We start from the raw sequence: 17500 nt of genomic DNA, 5'->3' as shown, positions 1-17500 counted from the left end.
GTGAGAGAGAGAGAGAGATAAAGAGGAGTCATGTAAACTTTACAACCATAGAGAAGTGTAGGACAGTCAACAAATAAGCAGATGATGAAGAGTCACACGATCCATGTTATCCACTGATCATTGCATTGCCCCTCCCTACCCACCACATGAAAACTGTGTACAGTACACAGTGTACCAGTGTTCAGGCTTTTTAAAAATTATAACAAAGCAGGCCCTAATTAAGTCATTGCAGATAAACCAAGACAACACTGTGAGTTCACTAAAATGACAACGTCTGCGAAGAGGAGCAGCTTTCTGGGTTTTCCTCTATCTGCTAATGGGTCACTGGATGTATTGGGCCTTTGGATGTATAGTGGCCATCGGATATATTGGGGCCATTGGATATATTGGGGCCATTGGATATATTGGGGCCATTGGATATATTGGGGCCTTTGGATGTATTGGGCCATTGAATGTATTGGGGCCTTTGGATGTATTGCAGCCATTGGATGTATTGGGCCATTGGATATATTGGGGCCATTGGATATATTGGGGCCATTGGATGTATTGGGTAATTGGATGTAATGCATAATTGAATGTATTGGGGCCATTGGATGTATTGGGGCCATTGGATGTATTGGGCCATTGGATGTATTGGTCCATTGGATGTATTGGTCCATTGAAAGTATTGGGCCATTGGATGTATTGGGGCCATTGGATGTATTGAGGCCATTGGATGTATTGGTCCATTGAAAGTATTGGGCCATTGGATGTATTGGGGCCATTGGATGTATTGAGGCCATTGGATGTATTGGGCCATTGGATGTATTGGGGCCATTGGATGTATTGGGGCCATTGGATGTATTGGCCCATTGGATGTATTGAGGCCATTGGATGTATTGGGCCATTGGATGTATTGGGGCCATTGGATGTATTGGGGCCATTGGATGTATTGGGCCATTGGATGTATTGGGGCCATTGGATGTATTGGCCCATTGGATGTATTGGGCCATTGGAAGTTTTTGGGGTCACAGTCTCTTGACACTAGCATCACTTTTTTAACAGTTAAAATAGAGTCCTTTGAAGAGGTCTACAGATATGAGTGAGCTCTACGCCCACATAAAATAATACTTTTAGTATACTATAGTCTAAATACTGTAGTATTACTATATTCATATAAATATATTTATATTTTTGCGGACTTTACTGTAGTTTACTATAGAATTCACTGGGGAGGCAGGAAGCCTGACAGTTAAGAGCGCTGGGCCAGTAACCGAAAGGTTGCTGGTTCGAATCACCGAGCCGACTAGGTGAAAGATCTGTCAATGTGCCCTTGAGCAGGGCACTTAACCCGAATTGCTCCTGTAAGTTGCTCTGGATAAGAGCATCTGCCAAATGACTAAACATTTATAAATGTATACTATAGTATTCACTGTAGTGTTTTGGCAGACATGACTGTAGTATACTGTAGTATTCACTGTAGTGTTTTGGCGGACATGACTGTAGTATATTATAGTATTCACTGTAGTGTTTTGGCGGACATGACTGTAGTACACTATAGTATTCACTGTAGTGTTTTGGCAGACATGACTGTAGTATACTGTAGTATTCACTGTAGTGTTTTGGCGGACATGACTGTAGTACACTATAGTATTCACTGTAGTGTTTTGGCAGACATGACTGTAGTATACTGTAGTATTCACTGTAGTGTTTTGGCGGACATGACTGTAGTATACTGTAGTATTCACTGTAGTGTTTTGGCGGACATGACTGTAGTATACTGTAGTATTCACTGTAGTGTTTTGGCGGACATGACTGTAGTATACTGTAGTATTCACTGTAGTGTTTTGGCGGACATGACTGTAGTATACTGTAGTATTCACTGTAGTGTTTTGGCAGACATGACTGTAGTATACTGTAGTATTCACTGTAGTGTTTTGGCGGACATGACTGTAGTATATTATAGTATTCACTGTAGTGTTTTGGCGGACATGACTGTAGTACACTATAGTATTCACTGTAGTGTTTTGGCAGACATGACTGTAGTATACTGTAGTATTCACTGTAGTGTTTTGGCGGACATGACTGTAGTACACTATAGTATTCACTGTAGTGTTTTGGCAGACATGACTGTAGTATACTGTAGTATTCACTGTAGTGTTTTGGCGGACATGACTGTAGTATACTGTAGTATTCACTGTAGTGTTTTGGCGGACATGACTGTAGTATACTGTAGTATTCACTGTAGTGTTTTGGCGGACATGACTGTAGTATACTGTAGTATTCACTGTAGTGTTTTGGCGGACATGACTGTAGTATACTGTAGTATTCACTGTAGTGTTTTGGCAGACATGACTGTAGTATACTGTAGTATTCACTGTAGTGTTTTGGCGGACATGACTGTAGTATACTGTAGTATTCACTGTAGTGTTTTGGCGGACATGACTGTAGTATACTGTAGTATTCACTGTAGTGTTTTGGCAGACATGACTGTAGTATACTGTAGTATTCACTGTAGTGTTTTGGCGGACATGACTGTAGTATACTGTAGTATTCACTGTAGTGTTTTGGCGGACATGACTGTAGTATACTGTAGTATTCACTGTAATGTTTTGGCGGACATGACTGTAGTATACTGTAGTATTCACTGTAGTGTTTTGGCAGACATGACTGTAGTATACTGTAGTATTCACTGTAGTGTTTTGGCGGACATGACTGTAGTATTCACTGTAGTGTTTTGGCAGACATGACTGTAGTATACTGTAGTATTCACTGTAGTGTTTTGGCAGACATGACTGTAGTATACTGTAGTATTCACTGTAGTGTTTTGGCAGACATGACTGTAGTATACTGTAGTATTCACTGTAGTGTTGTGCAGACATGACTGTAGTATACTGTAGTATTCACTGTAGTGTTTTGGCAGACATGACTGTAGTATACTGTAGTATTCACTGTAGTGTTGTGCAGACATGACTGTAGTATACTGTAGTATTCACTGTAGTGTTTTGGCGGACATGACTGTAGTATACTGTAGTATTCACTGTAGTGTTTTGGCAGACATGACTGTAGTATACTGTAGTATTCACTGTAGTGTTTTGGCAGACATGACTGTAGTATACTGTAGTATTCACTGTAGTGTTTTGGCGGACATGACTGTAGTACACTATAGTATTCACTGTAGTGTTTTGGCGGACATGACTGTAGTATACTGTAGTATTCACTGTAGTGTTGTGCAGACATGACTGTAGTATACTGTAGTATTCACTGTAGTGTTTTGGCGGACATGACTGTAGTATACTGTAGTATTCACTGTAGTGTTTTGGCAGACATGACTGTAGTATACTGTAGTATTCACTGTAGTGTTTTGGCGGACATGACTGTAGTATACTGTAGTATTCACTGTAGTGTTTTGGCAGACATGAATGTAGTATACTGTAGTATTCACTGTAGTGTTTTGGCAGACATGACTGTAGTATACTGTAGTATTCACTGTAGTGTTTTGGCAGACATGACTGTAGTATACTGTAGTATTCACTGTAGTGTTTTGGCAGACATGACTGTAGTATACTGTAGTATTCACTGTAGTGTTTTGGCAGACATGACTGTAGTATACTGTAGTATTCACTGTAGTGGTTTGGCGGACATGACTGTAGTATTCACTGTAGTGTTTTGGCAGACATGACTGTAGTATACTGTAGTATTCACTGTAGTGTTTTGGCAGACATGACTGTAGTATACTGTAGTATTCACTGTAGTGTTTTGGCAGACATGACTGTAGTATACTGTAGTATTCACTGTAGTGTTGTGCAGACATGACTGTAGTATACTGTAGTATTCACTGTAGTGTTTTGGCAGACATGACTGTAGTATACTGTAGTATTCACTGTAGTGTTGTGCAGACATGACTGTAGTATACTGTAGTATTCACTGTAGTGTTTTGGCGGACATGACTGTAGTATACTGTAGTATTCACTGTAGTGTTTTGGCAGACATGACTGTAGTATACTGTAGTATTCACTGTAGTGTTTTGGCGGACATGACTGTAGTACACTATAGTATTCACTGTAGTGTTTTGGCGGACATGACTGTAGTATACTGTAGTATTCACTGTAGTGTTGTGCAGACATGACTGTAGTATACTGTAGTATTCACTGTAGTGTTTTGGCGGACATGACTGTAGTATACTGTAGTATTCACTGTAGTGTTTTGGCAGACATGACTGTAGTATACTGTAGTATTCACTGTAGTGTTTTGGCGGACATGACTGTAGTATACTGTAGTATTCACTGTAGTGTTTTGGCGGACATGACTGTAGTATACTGTAGTATTCACTGTAGTGTTTTGGCAGACATGACTGTAGTATACTGTAGTATTCACTGTAGTGTTTTGGCAGACATGACTGTAGTATACTGTAGTATTCACTGTAGTGTTTTGGCAGACAGGACTGTAGTATACTGTAGTATTCACTGTAGTGTTTTGGCAGACATGACTGTAGTATACTGTAGTATTCACTGTAGTGTTTTGGCGGACATGACTGTAGTATACTGTAGTATTCACTGTAGTGTTTTGGCGGACATGACTGTAGTATACTGTAGTATTCACTGTAGTGTTTTGGCAGACATGACTGTAGTATACTGTAGTATTCACTGTAGTGTTTTGGCAGACATGACTGTAGTATACTGTAGTATTCACTGTAGTGTTTTGGCAGACATGACTGTAGTATACTGTAGTATTCACTGTAGTGTTTTGGCAGACATGACTGTAGTATACTGTAGTATTCACTGTAGTGTTTTGGCGGACATGACTGTAGTATACTGTAGTATTCACTGTAGTGTTTTGGCGGACATGACTGTAGTATACTGTAGTATTCACTGTAGTGTTTTGGCAGACATGACTGTAGTATACTGTAGTATTCACTGTAGTGTTTTGGCGGACATGACTGTAGTATACTGTAGTATTCACTGTAGTGTTTTGGCGGACATGACTGTAGTATACTGTAGTATTCACTGTAGTGTTTTGGCAGACATGACTGTAGTATACTGTAGTATTCACTGTAGTGTTTTGGCGGACATGACTGTAGTATACTGTAGTATTCACTGTAGTGTTTTGGCGGACATGACTGTAGTATACTGTAGTATTCACTGTAGTGTTTTGGCGGACATGACTGTAGTATACTGTAGTATTCACTGTAGTGTTTTGGCAGACATGACTGTAGTATACTGTAGTATTCACTGTAGTGTTTTGGCAGACATGACTGTAGTATACTGTAGTATTCACTGTAGTGTTTTGGCAGACATGACTGTAGTATACTGTAGTATTCACTGTAGTGTTTTGGCAGACATGACTGTAGTATACTGTAGTATTCACTGTAGTGTTTTGGCAGACATGACTGTAGTATACTGTAGTATTCACTGTAGTGTTGTGCAGACATGACTGTAGTACACTGGACAAAAATATAATCGCAACATGCAACAATTTCAAAGATTTTACTCAGTTACAGTCCATATAAGGAAATCAGTCAATAGAAATAAATTCATTAGGCCCGAATCTATGGATTTCACCTCACTGGGAATACAGATATGCATCTATTGGTCACAGATACCTTTAAAAAAAGGTAGGAGTGTGGATCAGAACACCAGTCGGGTGACATTTTCAGCTTCCAGGAATTGTGTACAGATCCTTGCAACATGGGGCCGTGCATTTTCACGCTGAAACACTATTAATATTATTATTTTATTTCATCTTTATTTAACCAGGTAGGCCAGTTGAGAACAAGTTCTCATTTACAACTGCGACCTGGCCAAGATAAAGCAAAGCAGTGTGACACAAACAACACAGAGTTACACATGGAATAAACACACGTACAATCAATAACACAATAGAAAAAGTCTAGGGGGTGAATGGCATCTATGGCCTCAGGATCTCATCACGGTATGACTATGTATTCAAATTGACATAGATAAAATACAATTGTGTTCGTTGTCCGTAGTTAATGTCTGCCCATACCATAACCCCACTGCCACCGTGGGGCACTCTGTTCACAATGTTGACATCAGCAAACCGCTCGCCCACATGACGCCCGCCATCTACCTGGTACAGTTGAGGCCAGGATTCATCCGTGAAGAGCACACTTCTCCAGCATGCCAGTGGCCATCAAAGGTGATCATTTGTCCCCTGAAGTCGGTTACGGCGCCAAACTGCTGTCAGACCCTGGTGACGAGCACACAGATGAGCTTACCTGAGACTGTTTCAGACAGTGTGTGCAGAAATTCTTCAGTTGTGTAAACCCACGGTTTCATCAGCTGTCTGGGTGGCTGGTCTCAGATGATCCCACAGGTGAAGAAGTCGGGTGTGGAAATCCTGGGCTGGTGTGGTTACACTTGGTCCGCATTTTTGAAGCCGGTTGAATGTACTGGCAAATTTTCTAAAACGATGTTGGAGGCTGATTATGGTAGAGAAATTAATGTTAAATTATCTGGAAACAGCTCTGGTGGACATTACTGCAGTCAGCATGCCAATTGCTTGCTCCTTCAAAACGTGAGACATCTGTGGCATTGTGTTGTGTGACAAAACTGCACATTTTAGAGTGGCCTTTTATTGTTCCTAGCAGAATGTGCACCTGTGTAATGATCATGCTGTTTAATCAGCTTCTTGATATAATACATATATCACCTCATGTCAGGTGGATGCATTATCTTGACGAAGGAGAAATACTCACTAACAGGGATGTAAACAAATGTGTGCACAACATTTGAGAGAACATTTCTGGGTTATTTTATTTCGGCTCATGAAACATGGGACCAACACAGATAAATAACACATTAACAAGAGTACACCAAATTACTTCTTAGATCAGTTACTTCCACTAGATACCTTTGTGAAATGCAACAGTGTTTTCACAGAGAATCAGCTGATCAAGTTCACAAGATGTCCAAAAACGGTGACAAACGATGCTGTACTTTTTCCAACCTGTGTTTCTTATGCTCTGGTTGAGATGTTCCCCTCATTAAACAGTAGGCATAGTCTGGTAGTTGTGCCATGTTAGCTAACCCTAGTTGACAAGTGTTGCTTCAATATACTACAGTCATGTCCACGAAACACTACAGTGAATATTATAGTTTACTTCAGTCATGTCCGCAGAAACACTACAGTAAATACTATATTATACTACAGTCATGTCTGCAAAAACACTACTGTAAAACGTGTGTGGGTATGAGTTCTGACGAGATGTTTGTCTCTATGTGTTTAGTGCCGACCAGGCCCTGGACAGGTTTGCCATGAAGAGGTTCTATGAAGACAAAGTACTTCCTGTGGGTCAGCCGTCTCAGAAGAGGTCAGTTTCCCTTCACTTCCTGTCTGACCTCTCTACTTCCTCTTTGACCCCACTATCATTTCCTGTTTCATGTCTCTTTATGATTTTGGTCCCAGAGTGATGGGAGATACTCGACCAATAGAGTTCACCTTACTCTCCAAACCACTCTCTTTGTCTTTCTTTCAATTTGTTGACATTTTCTGTAGCTGCAACAGAGGCCTCCTTTTGCGTCCTAATTGCGTCCTTTTGCGTCCTAATTTATAGAGTTAAGGCAATGTCTGATTCATCCGTAGACTGAACATCATAAGTGAATATGCATGATGTAAGCTTCTGTTGTTGTCTTTGCAACGGTTTTAAGTAGAGATAGCATGTCCAGTTTACATTGATGGCATGCTAATCACTCTGGTAAATGTTTTTCTCTCGATCCTTTTCTTCCTTGCCTTCTCCTGTCTCCCTTGCGTGCTCTCTCTCTCTCTCTCTCTCTCTCTCTCTCTCTCTCTCTCTCTCTCCTGTCTCTCCCCCAGGTATGTACAGTACTTTAGCGGCCTTCTTTCTGGGAATATTAAGATCAACAACAAACCCCTGTTCCTTCACCACGTCATCATGCACGGCATCCCCAACTTTGAGTCCAAAGGAGGTGAGAGTTGACAGGTGCACACACACACACACACACACACACGCACGCACGCACGCACGCACGCACGCACGCACACTTACTCAGTGTTCTGCGATGGCTTTTCAGGTTGTCGCCCTTTCCTCAAGATCTATCAGGCCATGCAGCCAGTCTACACATCTGGGATCTAGTAAGTACACACACACACACACACACACACACACACACACACACACACACAGTTTACACCAGTAAATCCATTGCCACACGTTATTATGTTTAGCTAGCCTCCCCAGCCCCAGTCTCTAGTTCCCCAGGCCCAGTCTCTAGTTCCCCAGGCCCAGTCTCTAGTTCCCCAGGCCCAGTCTCTAGTTCCCCAGCCCCAGTATCTAGTTCCCCAGTCCCAGTCTCTAGTTCCCCAGCCTCTAGTTCCACAGCCCCAGCCTCTAGTTCCCCAGCCCCAGTCTCTAGTTCCCCAGCCCCAATCTCTAGTTCCCCAGTCTCTAGTTCCCCAGCCCCAGCCTCTAGTTCCCCAGCCCTAGTCTCTAGTTCCCCAGTCCCCGTCTCTAGTTCCCCAGGCCCAGTCTCTAGTTCCCCAGGCCCTGTCTCTAGTTCCCCAGTCTCTAGTTCCACAGCCCCAGCCTCTAGTTCCCCAGCCCCAGTCTCTAGTTCCCCAGCCCCAATCTCTAGTTCCCCAGTCTCTAGTTCCCCAGCCCCAGCCTCTAGTTCCCCAGCCCTAGTCTCTAGTTCCCCAGTCCCCGTCTCTAGTTCCCCAGGCCCAGTCTCTAGTTCCCCAGGCCCTGTCTCTAGTTCCCCAGTCTCTAGTTCCCCAGGCCCAGTCTCTAGGTCCCCAGCCCCAGTCTCTAGTCCCCCAGGCCCAGTCTCTAGGTCCCCAGCCCCAGTCTCTAGTTCCCCAGCCTCAGTCTCTAGTTCCCCAGCCGTAGTCTCTAGTTCCCCAGGCCCAGTCTCTAGTTCCCCAGGCCCAGTCTCTAGTTCCCCAGCCCCAGTATCTAGTTCCCCAGTCCCAGTCTCTAGTTCCCCAGCCTCTAGTTCCACAGCCCCAGCCTCTAGTTCCCCAGCCCCAGCCTCTAGTTCCCCAGCCCCAGTCTCTAGTTCCCCAGTCTCTAGTTCCCCAGCCCCAGCCTCTAGTCCCCCAGCCCCAGTCTCTAGTTCCCCAGCCACAGTCTCTAGTTCCCAAGCCCCAGTCTCTAGTTTCACAGCCCCAGTCTCTAGTTCCCCAGGCTCAGTCTCTAGTTCCCCAGGCTCAGTCTCTAGTTCCCCAGGCTCAGTCTCTTGTTCCCCAGCCACAGTCTTTAGTTCCCCAGCCACAGTCTCTAGTTCCCCAACCACAGTCTCTAGTTCCCCAGCCCCAGTCTCTAGTTCCCCAGACTCTAGTTCCCCAGCCTCAGTCTCTAGTTCCCCAGCCTCAGTCTCTGGTTCCCCAGCACCAGTCTCTAGTTCCCCTGTCTCTAGTTAGCCAGTCTCTAGTTCCACAGCCCCAGTCTGTAGTTCCCCAGGCCCAGTCTCTAGTTCCACAGCCCCAGTCTCTAGTTCCCCAGCCCCAGTATCTAGTTCCCCAGTCCCCGTCTCTAGTTCCCCAGTCTCTAGTTCCACAGCCCCAGTCTCTAGTTCCCCAGCCCCAGTCTCTAGTTCCCCAGCCCCAGCCTCTAGTCCCCCAGCCCCAGTCTCTAGTTCCCCAGCCACAGTCTCTAGTTCCCCAGCCCCAGCCTCTAGTCCCCCAGCCCCAGTCTCTAGTTCCCCAGCCCCAGCCTCTAGTCCCCCAGCCCCAGTCTCTAGTTCCCCAGCCCCAATCTCTAGTTCCCCAGTCCCCGTCTCTAGTTCCCCAGGCCCAGTCTCTAGTTCCCCAGGCTCAGCCTCTAGTCCCCCAGCCCCAGTCTCTAGTTCCCCAGCCCCAGTCTCTAGTTCCCCAGCCCCAGCCTCTAGTCCCCCAGCCCCTCTCCAGTTCCCCAGCCCCAGTCTCTAGTTCCACAGCCCCAGTCTCTAGTACCCCAACCCCAGATTCGAGTTCCACAGCCCCAGGTTCTAGTTCCCCAGACCCAGTCTGTAGTTCCCCAGCCTCAGCTGTTCCAGCCTAGTGTTATGATCAGTAGTAGTGTTATTAGTAACTTGAGGAGCCAGTGAAATAAGTCCAGAACATTACCCTCAGCCAGAACATTACCCTTATCCAGAACATTACCCTCAGCCAGAACATTACCCTCAGCCAGAACATTACCCTCTGACAGAACATTACTCTCAGCCAGAATGGTACCCTCAAAGAGAACATTACCCTCAGCCAGAACATTACTTTTAGCCAGAACATTACCCTCAGCCGGAACATTACCCTCAGCCATAATTTTTACCCTCAGCCAGAACATTACTTTCAGCCAGAGCATTACCCTCTGACAGAACATTACTCTCAGCCAGAATGTTACCCTCAGCCAGAACATTACTCTCAGCCAGAACATTACTTTCAGCCAGAACATTACCCTCTGACAGAACATTACTCTCAGCCAGAATGTTACCCTCAGCCAGAACATTACCCTCAGCCGGAACATTACCCTCAGCCATAATTTTTACCCTCAGCCAGAACATTACTTTCAGCCAGAACATTACCCTCTGACAGAACATTACTCTGAGCCAGAATGTTACTCTCAGCCAGAACATTACTCTCAGCCAGAACATTACTTTCAGCCAGAACATTACCCTCTGACAGAACATTACCCTCAGCCGGAAAATTACCCTCAGCCATAATTTTTACCCTCAGCCAGAACATTACTCTCAGCCAGAACATTACTCTCAGCCAGAACATTACCCTCAGCCAGAACATTACCCTCAGCCAGAGCATAGTGGTCAAGATCCACTACGCTGATCATACATCATTGCTAACTGATGCGTTAATGTAAAAGAGGTGTGTTTCTGTGATTGGTGTCGCAGTGTTTGGTGTGGAGTGGAGTGGAGTGGTGGTTCGTTGTGTGTGTTGGTTGATAGCGTGATGGTGTGGTGTGTTCACAAGGCTCTGTTTGTGTGTTGGTTGATAGCGTGAGGGTGTGGTGTGTTCACAAGGCTCTGTGTGTGTTGGTTGATAGCGTGAGGGTGTGTTCACAAGGCTCTGTTTGTGTGTTGGTTGATAGCGTGAGGGTGTGGTGTGTTCACAAGGCTCTCTCTGTGTGTTTCCAGTAGTGTCCAGGGAGACAGCCAGACCAGTGTTTGCATCACCATTGAGCCAGGCCTGCTGCTGAAGGGGGACATTCTGGTAAGCACCATCAGCTCCTCCCTGAGTGACATGGAGAAGTATGACATAGCATAGCATAGCATAGCATTTGGGAGTGTGTAGTGTGGTATGTATTATGCCCCCTAGAAATAACGAGATAGTGGATTGACCTCTGTCATTAAGACGGAATGCAAATTATTGTGTCCAAATACAGTATGTTTGTCCTTAACACTTTTATAGTCACCATTAATAAAACAACAGGGCTGTAAAAACTAGAGGACACTTGGCATGAGCCCTATACCTCAGTTTAACTACCCTCATTAGCACACGATATCCAGGCTGTAAACTAGCATGTCCAAATGACGTCCTCTTCAAGACCAGGCTGGAAATATTAGAGTTTTAAGACAAGAAGAAGAATATTACTTTGTTGTCCATTCTCCAGACACAGAGACATGTAGCTTCAGTTTCCTAGGCTATCAGCCACTGATTCATGTGGCATGTACAAAATCAAGGCGATTTAAAAGAAGCACTCACCGAAGTCAATACCATTTGGCCCCCAACAGACTGTAGCAGCGGGCCTGTAGCTACATATGAAGATACTGAGGTCAGGACCTCTCTCATTTAAAATATATATATATAAAAACATAAAAAAGATATATTGCTGCAGTTTTTTTTTTTTGAATAATTTTGCACGCCCAATTTTTCAGTTTTTGATTTGTTAAAAAAGTTTGAAATATCCAATAAATGTCGTTCCACTTCATGATTGTGTCCCACTTGTTGTTGATTCTTCACAAAAAAATACAGTTTTATATCTTTATGTTTGAAGCCTGAAATGTGGCAAAAGGTCGCAAAGTTCAAGGGGGCCGAATACTTTCGCAAGGCACTGTATAGGGGAGGAAATAAACAGATGAGTGAGTGAGCCAAGGTGAGTCCAATTTTGCTGATGCGCGTGACGAGGGAGGGCAGGAGTGCGTGATGCAGGGAAGCCTGGCGCCCTCAAGCCCCTGGGGAGGGAAGAGCGGGAGCAGACGTGACATGAAATACTTGTTCTGCCTCCGTACGCATTCCATTATGGTTTTTAATCCCCGTCCTGAGGTTAATGTGAGTTAATGTGTAGCGGCTAATTGCATAGCTAATAGGCTGTGTGTTTGTAGACTGACCAGAGTTTTCTTTTAATTGTATAGAAAAGCAGTGGATGAGCATCAACTGCCCCCTTCTCCCCATAATATGACATGGTCTTTAAAAACTGTTCTACTTTACTTCTTGACTACATTCTAGCTGTAGTCACAGGGGCAGGTTTTCACGCATTGTGTTTTCTGTTTACAACATATCAACATATCAACGCTGTCAACATGTTTTTTGCCTTTATAATCTATCATATTTCATATGGGGCTCACTAGCATTGCCACCCAGCACCCCAGCACCCCAGCACCCCCCCCCCCCCCCCCCCAGCACCCCAGTGGGAGGAATATATATCCCATGGCACCACACAACAGCCACAGGCCATTTGTTTCCTCTCTTACCTCATCTAGAGTTATTTCAAATCAAATGTATTTATATAGCCCTTCGTACATCAGCTGATATCTCAAAGTGCTGTACAGAAACCCAGCCTAAAACCCCAAACAGCAAGCAATGCAGGTGTAGAAGCACGGTGGCTAGGAAAAACTCCCTAGAAAGGCCAAAACCTCGGAAGAAACCTAGAGAGGAACCAGGCTATGTGGGGTGGCCAGTCCTCTTCTGGCTGTGCCGGGTGGAGATTATAACATAACATTTGTTTTGTCTCTGCAAATAAAATATGTTTTAGTTCCTTCAACTTCTACCCAATGGCTTAATCACAGCTGAGGAAGGCTGATTCATGGAAGTGAACGTTTCCGTCATGTGCTGAGGACATTTAACCTGGCTAAATGCTGTGTTTCACTTCACCTACAGTTGAAGTCGGAAGTTTACATATACTTAGGTTGTAGTCATTAAAACTATTTTTTCAACCACTCCAAAAAGGTATTGTTAACATTTATAGTTTTGGCAAGTCGGTGAGGACATCTCCTTTGTGCATCACACAAGTACTTTTTCCAACAATCGTTTACAAACAGATGTTTTCACTTATAATTCACTGTATTACAATTCCAGTTGGTCAGAAGTTTACATACACTAAGTTGACTGTGCCTTTAATAAACAGCTTGAACAATTGCAGAAAATGATGTCAGCTTCTGATAGGCTAATTGACATTAATTGAGTCAATTGGAGGTGTACCTGTGGATGCATTTCAAGGCCTACCTTCAAATTCAGTGCCTCTTTGCTTGACATCATTGTAAAATCAAAAGCAATCAGCCAAGACCTCAGCAAAAAAATGGTGGACCTCCACAAGTCTGGTTCATCCTTGGGAGCAATTTCCAAACGCCTGAAGTTACCACGTTCATCTGTACAAACAATAGTATGCAAGTATAAACACCATGGGACCACACAGCTGTCATACCGCTCAGGAAGGAGACGTGTTCTGTCTCCTAGAGATGAACGTGAAAAGTGCAAATCAATCCCAGAACAACAGCAAAGGACCTTGTGAAGATGCTGGAGGAAATGGGTACAAAAGTATCTATATCCACAGTAAAACGAGTCCTATATCGACATAACATAAAAGGCCGCTCAGCAAGGAAGAAGCCACTCCTCCAAAACTGCCATAACAAAGCCAGAATATGGTTTGCAACTGCACATGGGAGCAAAAATCGTACTTTTTGGAGAAATGTCATCTGGTCTGATGAAACAAAAATAGAACTGTTTAGCCATCGTTATGTTTGGAGGAAAAAGGGGAGGCTTGCAAGCCGAAGAACACCATCCCAACCGTGAAGCACGGGGGTGGCATCATCATGTTCTGGTAGTGCTTTGCTGCAGGGGGGACTGGTGAACATAACAAAATAGATGGCAGATCATGAGGAGGAAAATAATGTGGAAATATTGAAGAAACATCTCAAGACATCAGGAAGTTAAAGCTTGGTCGCAAATGGCTCTTCCAAATGGACAATGCATACTACCAAAGTTGTTGCAAAATGGCTAAAGGACAACAAAGTCAATGTATTGGAGTGGCCATCACAAAGCCCTGACCTCATTCCTATCAAAAATGTGTAGGCAGAACTGAAAAAGTGTGTGCGAGCAAGGAGGCCCACAAACCTGACTCAGTTACACCAGCTCTGTCGGGTGGAATGGGCCAAAATGTACCCAACTTATTGTGGGAAGCTTGTGGAAGGCTACCTGAAATGTTTTACCGAAGTTAAACAATTTAAAGGCAACGCTACCAAATACTAATTGAGTGTATGTAAACTTCAGACCCACTGGGAACGTGATGAAAGAAAAAAAGCTGAAATAAGTCACTCTCTCCACTATTATTCTGACATTTCACATTTTTAAAATGAAGTGGTGATCCTAACTGACCTAAGACAGGGAAGTTTTACTAGGATTAAATGTCAGGAATTGTGAAAAACTGATTTTAAATGTATTTTGCTAAGGTGTATGTAAACTTCCCACTTCAACTGTAGGTTGAGTCCAGCATTCAGCTTGAGGTTTAACCAGGCTAGATGTGTAACATGTACACCAAAGCAATATATTATGCCATGACGAACAGATTCTGTTGTGGCCAACAATGTCTGAGAATAAATGAATAAATCATTGACATCTATTAGGGCATGTAACGGAAAGGGTTTTTAAAATGTTTTGCAACTGAAAACTAAAATGGCCGTTTCTGATTAGACTTTTCCAGGTATTCCTTCTCTGCTGTTTCCATTTTCTGCCTAATGAACCTAAACCATATCATATCAGGGTTAGGAGTCTAAATGATCCTGACCCATATCATATCAGGGTTAGGAGGCTAAATGATCCTGACCCATATCATATCAGGGTTAGGAGGCTAAATGATCCTGACCCATATCATATCAGGGTTAGGAGGCTAAATGAACCTGAACCATATCATATCAGGGTTATGAGGCTAAATGATCCTGACCCATATCATATCAGGGTTATGAGGCTAAATGATCCTGACCCATATCATATCAGGGTTAGGAGGCTAAATGATCCTGACCCATATCATATCGGGGTTATGAGGCTAAATAATCCTGACCCATATCGTATCAGGGTTATGAGGCTAAATGATCCTGACCCATATCATATCGGGGTTATGAGGCTAAATGATCCTGACCCATATCATATCAGGGTTATGAGGCTAAATGATCCTGACCCATATCATATCAGGGTTATGAGGCTAAATGATCCTGACCCATATCATATCAGGGTTATGAGGCTAAATGATCCTGACCCATATCCTATCAGGGTTATGAGGCTAAATGATCCTGACCCATATCATATCAGGGTTATGAGGCTAAATGATCCTGACCCATATCATATCAGGGTTATGAGGCTAAATGATCCTGACCCATATCATATCAGGGTTATGAGGCTAAATGATCCTGACCCATATCATTTCAGGGTTAGGAGTCTAAATGATCCTGACCCATATCATATCAGGGTTAGGAGTCTAAATGATCCTGACCCATATCTTATCAGGGTTAGGAGGCTAAATGATCCTGACCCATATCATTTCAGGGTTATTTTGAGGCTCACTTAATGATAATTCCAGTCCAATTTAGATGTTCTTCAGGCCTATGCACCCTGATATTTGCTCAGTACATTCACCCCAGTTCCCCAGTTCAGCCATAGTTTGTGTGCAGTGTGTCATTTGGGCTAAGCACAAAGCTAAATATTCATTGAGTACCTGTAAATGTGAGGTCCTTGTAAAAGATCTGGCCAACCCCTAGCCAGGGTGAAGCACAGTGGGGAGAGAGTGAAGAGTTTATTTCGTAGGGTTTGGGTTTACAAGGCTTTACAAGGCTCTTGTGTGGATAGCAATGGTCTGGATAATGCTGCTCTTGTTTGGGAAAGCAGACCATACATTTACAGAGCTGCTTTCTCTAGCACACTGCCAGATGCCCTGAAGGATTGTACTGTGAATCAAGCTGCTATGTTATCAGCTGGTATTTCACAATGACACTGTACTGTATGTCAGATCTGGATCAAAAACATATGTCTTTGCTTGATTTAGTTTGCCCAGTACAATGGAACAAATGGAATGGTTCCAAAATGGCAAAACTCCAAGTTAAATAATGTCCCCCTTCAAATGCTTTCATGTGTTTTCCAGTTGTCCACTTGATCTGAACACTGTGAAAGTAACAGAAAGTCAAAGGTTTCCCGAGGTAAACTTTGAGACTTGAGCAATGTGAAATCTATGAAAGCCCTGAAGTAATCTCTTTTAGGGATTCAGTAACAGAAACCCAGAAACCAGAAAGACCTCTTTTAAAAAGGACATCTGTCTTCCTGTCCACTGCAGCTAAAGTGTTACCACAAGCGCTTCCGAAGCCCGCAGCGGGATGTGATCTTCCGGGTGCAGTTCCATACATGCGCTGTGCACGACTTGGGAATCGTCTTTGGGAAGGATGAGCTCGACGAGACCTTCAAAGGTAAGGAAGATATTCCTTAAATGTCCCCTAAAAAACTAAAAATGCCAGCATAATGCATACCATGAAGAGAATTGAGGAACATAGATTTGACTGAAAACATGAAACTGTTGTGCCTTGATGATGACCCAACTATATATGATCATCATAACGAATATATTCAATACTTTTTCCAAAGTTACGTTTTGAATATTGCTGCATAGAGGGTTTCTATGTGAACGGAGAATTAAGGAGTGTTAAATTCCATCATATTTCATTTGGCTGAATATTGCATGTCAAACCTGTTTGCAATCTCCCGTCATTGCTTTAAACATGGACACGTTTTATTCTCTTCTCTCATCCTCAAACCAGATGACAGATTCCCAGATTTTGGAAAGGTGGAGTTTGTTTTTTCCTTTGGTCCAGAAAAAACCAATGGTAAGCATACCTACTCCTCTTCTTGGCGGCCATTTTCTCCAAGCAAATGACCGATCATTCAAAAACAGAAATGTGTTGAAGATGACAGACACTACCTCCTATTGTATGAGTATAGCTTTGACATTTTCTTTGACCCCTCTGTATGTGTTTTTTTCCACCAGGGATGGACCACTTGGAGAATGGGCCCACTGTCTCAGTGGACTACAATACCCAAGATGCTCTAATCCGCTGGGACTCCTATGAGAACCTTGACCAGCATTGTGAGGAGACTATGGATGGTGAGTACAGTCACTTGGCATGCGTACAGGAGGAATCCCTTTTCCCTGATGTACACTATGATTTCATGATGTGGTTGCTTCAAATTCCTCTCAACCAATCATATCATGTGGCTGGAACGATCCGTTGTACAAATTGGGATACCTTCAAACAGACATTGTAGTACATTGTTGTTGATAGTCTTACACACATTGTTT

General features: G+C 43.5%; 1 protein-coding gene across 11 annotated transcripts in view; it reads left to right on the top strand.

Moving 5' to 3' along the window:
- Positions 1-17500, top strand: part of LOC139405501 (tensin-1-like) — a 253258-nt gene that overhangs the window by 176774 nt on the left and 58984 nt on the right. For all 11 annotated transcript variants that reach the window (XM_071147881.1, XM_071147880.1, XM_071147878.1 and 8 more), the window contains 7 exons: positions 7229-7312; positions 7816-7928; positions 8034-8094; positions 11082-11157; positions 16484-16613; positions 16962-17027; positions 17189-17305. In XM_071147881.1, coding sequence (XP_071003982.1) covers positions 7229-7312; positions 7816-7928; positions 8034-8094; positions 11082-11157; positions 16484-16613; positions 16962-17027; positions 17189-17305 — 647 coding nt within the window. The remainder of the gene's footprint in view (positions 1-7228; positions 7313-7815; positions 7929-8033; positions 8095-11081; positions 11158-16483; positions 16614-16961; positions 17028-17188; positions 17306-17500) is intronic.

The sequence above is a fragment of the Oncorhynchus clarkii genome, chromosome 3 (assembly GCF_045791955.1).
Source record: "Oncorhynchus clarkii lewisi isolate Uvic-CL-2024 chromosome 3, UVic_Ocla_1.0, whole genome shotgun sequence".
In the NCBI taxonomy this organism is placed as follows: Eukaryota; Metazoa; Chordata; class Actinopteri; order Salmoniformes; family Salmonidae; genus Oncorhynchus; species Oncorhynchus clarkii.
This window is presented reverse-complemented; position numbering and strand designations above follow the sequence as displayed.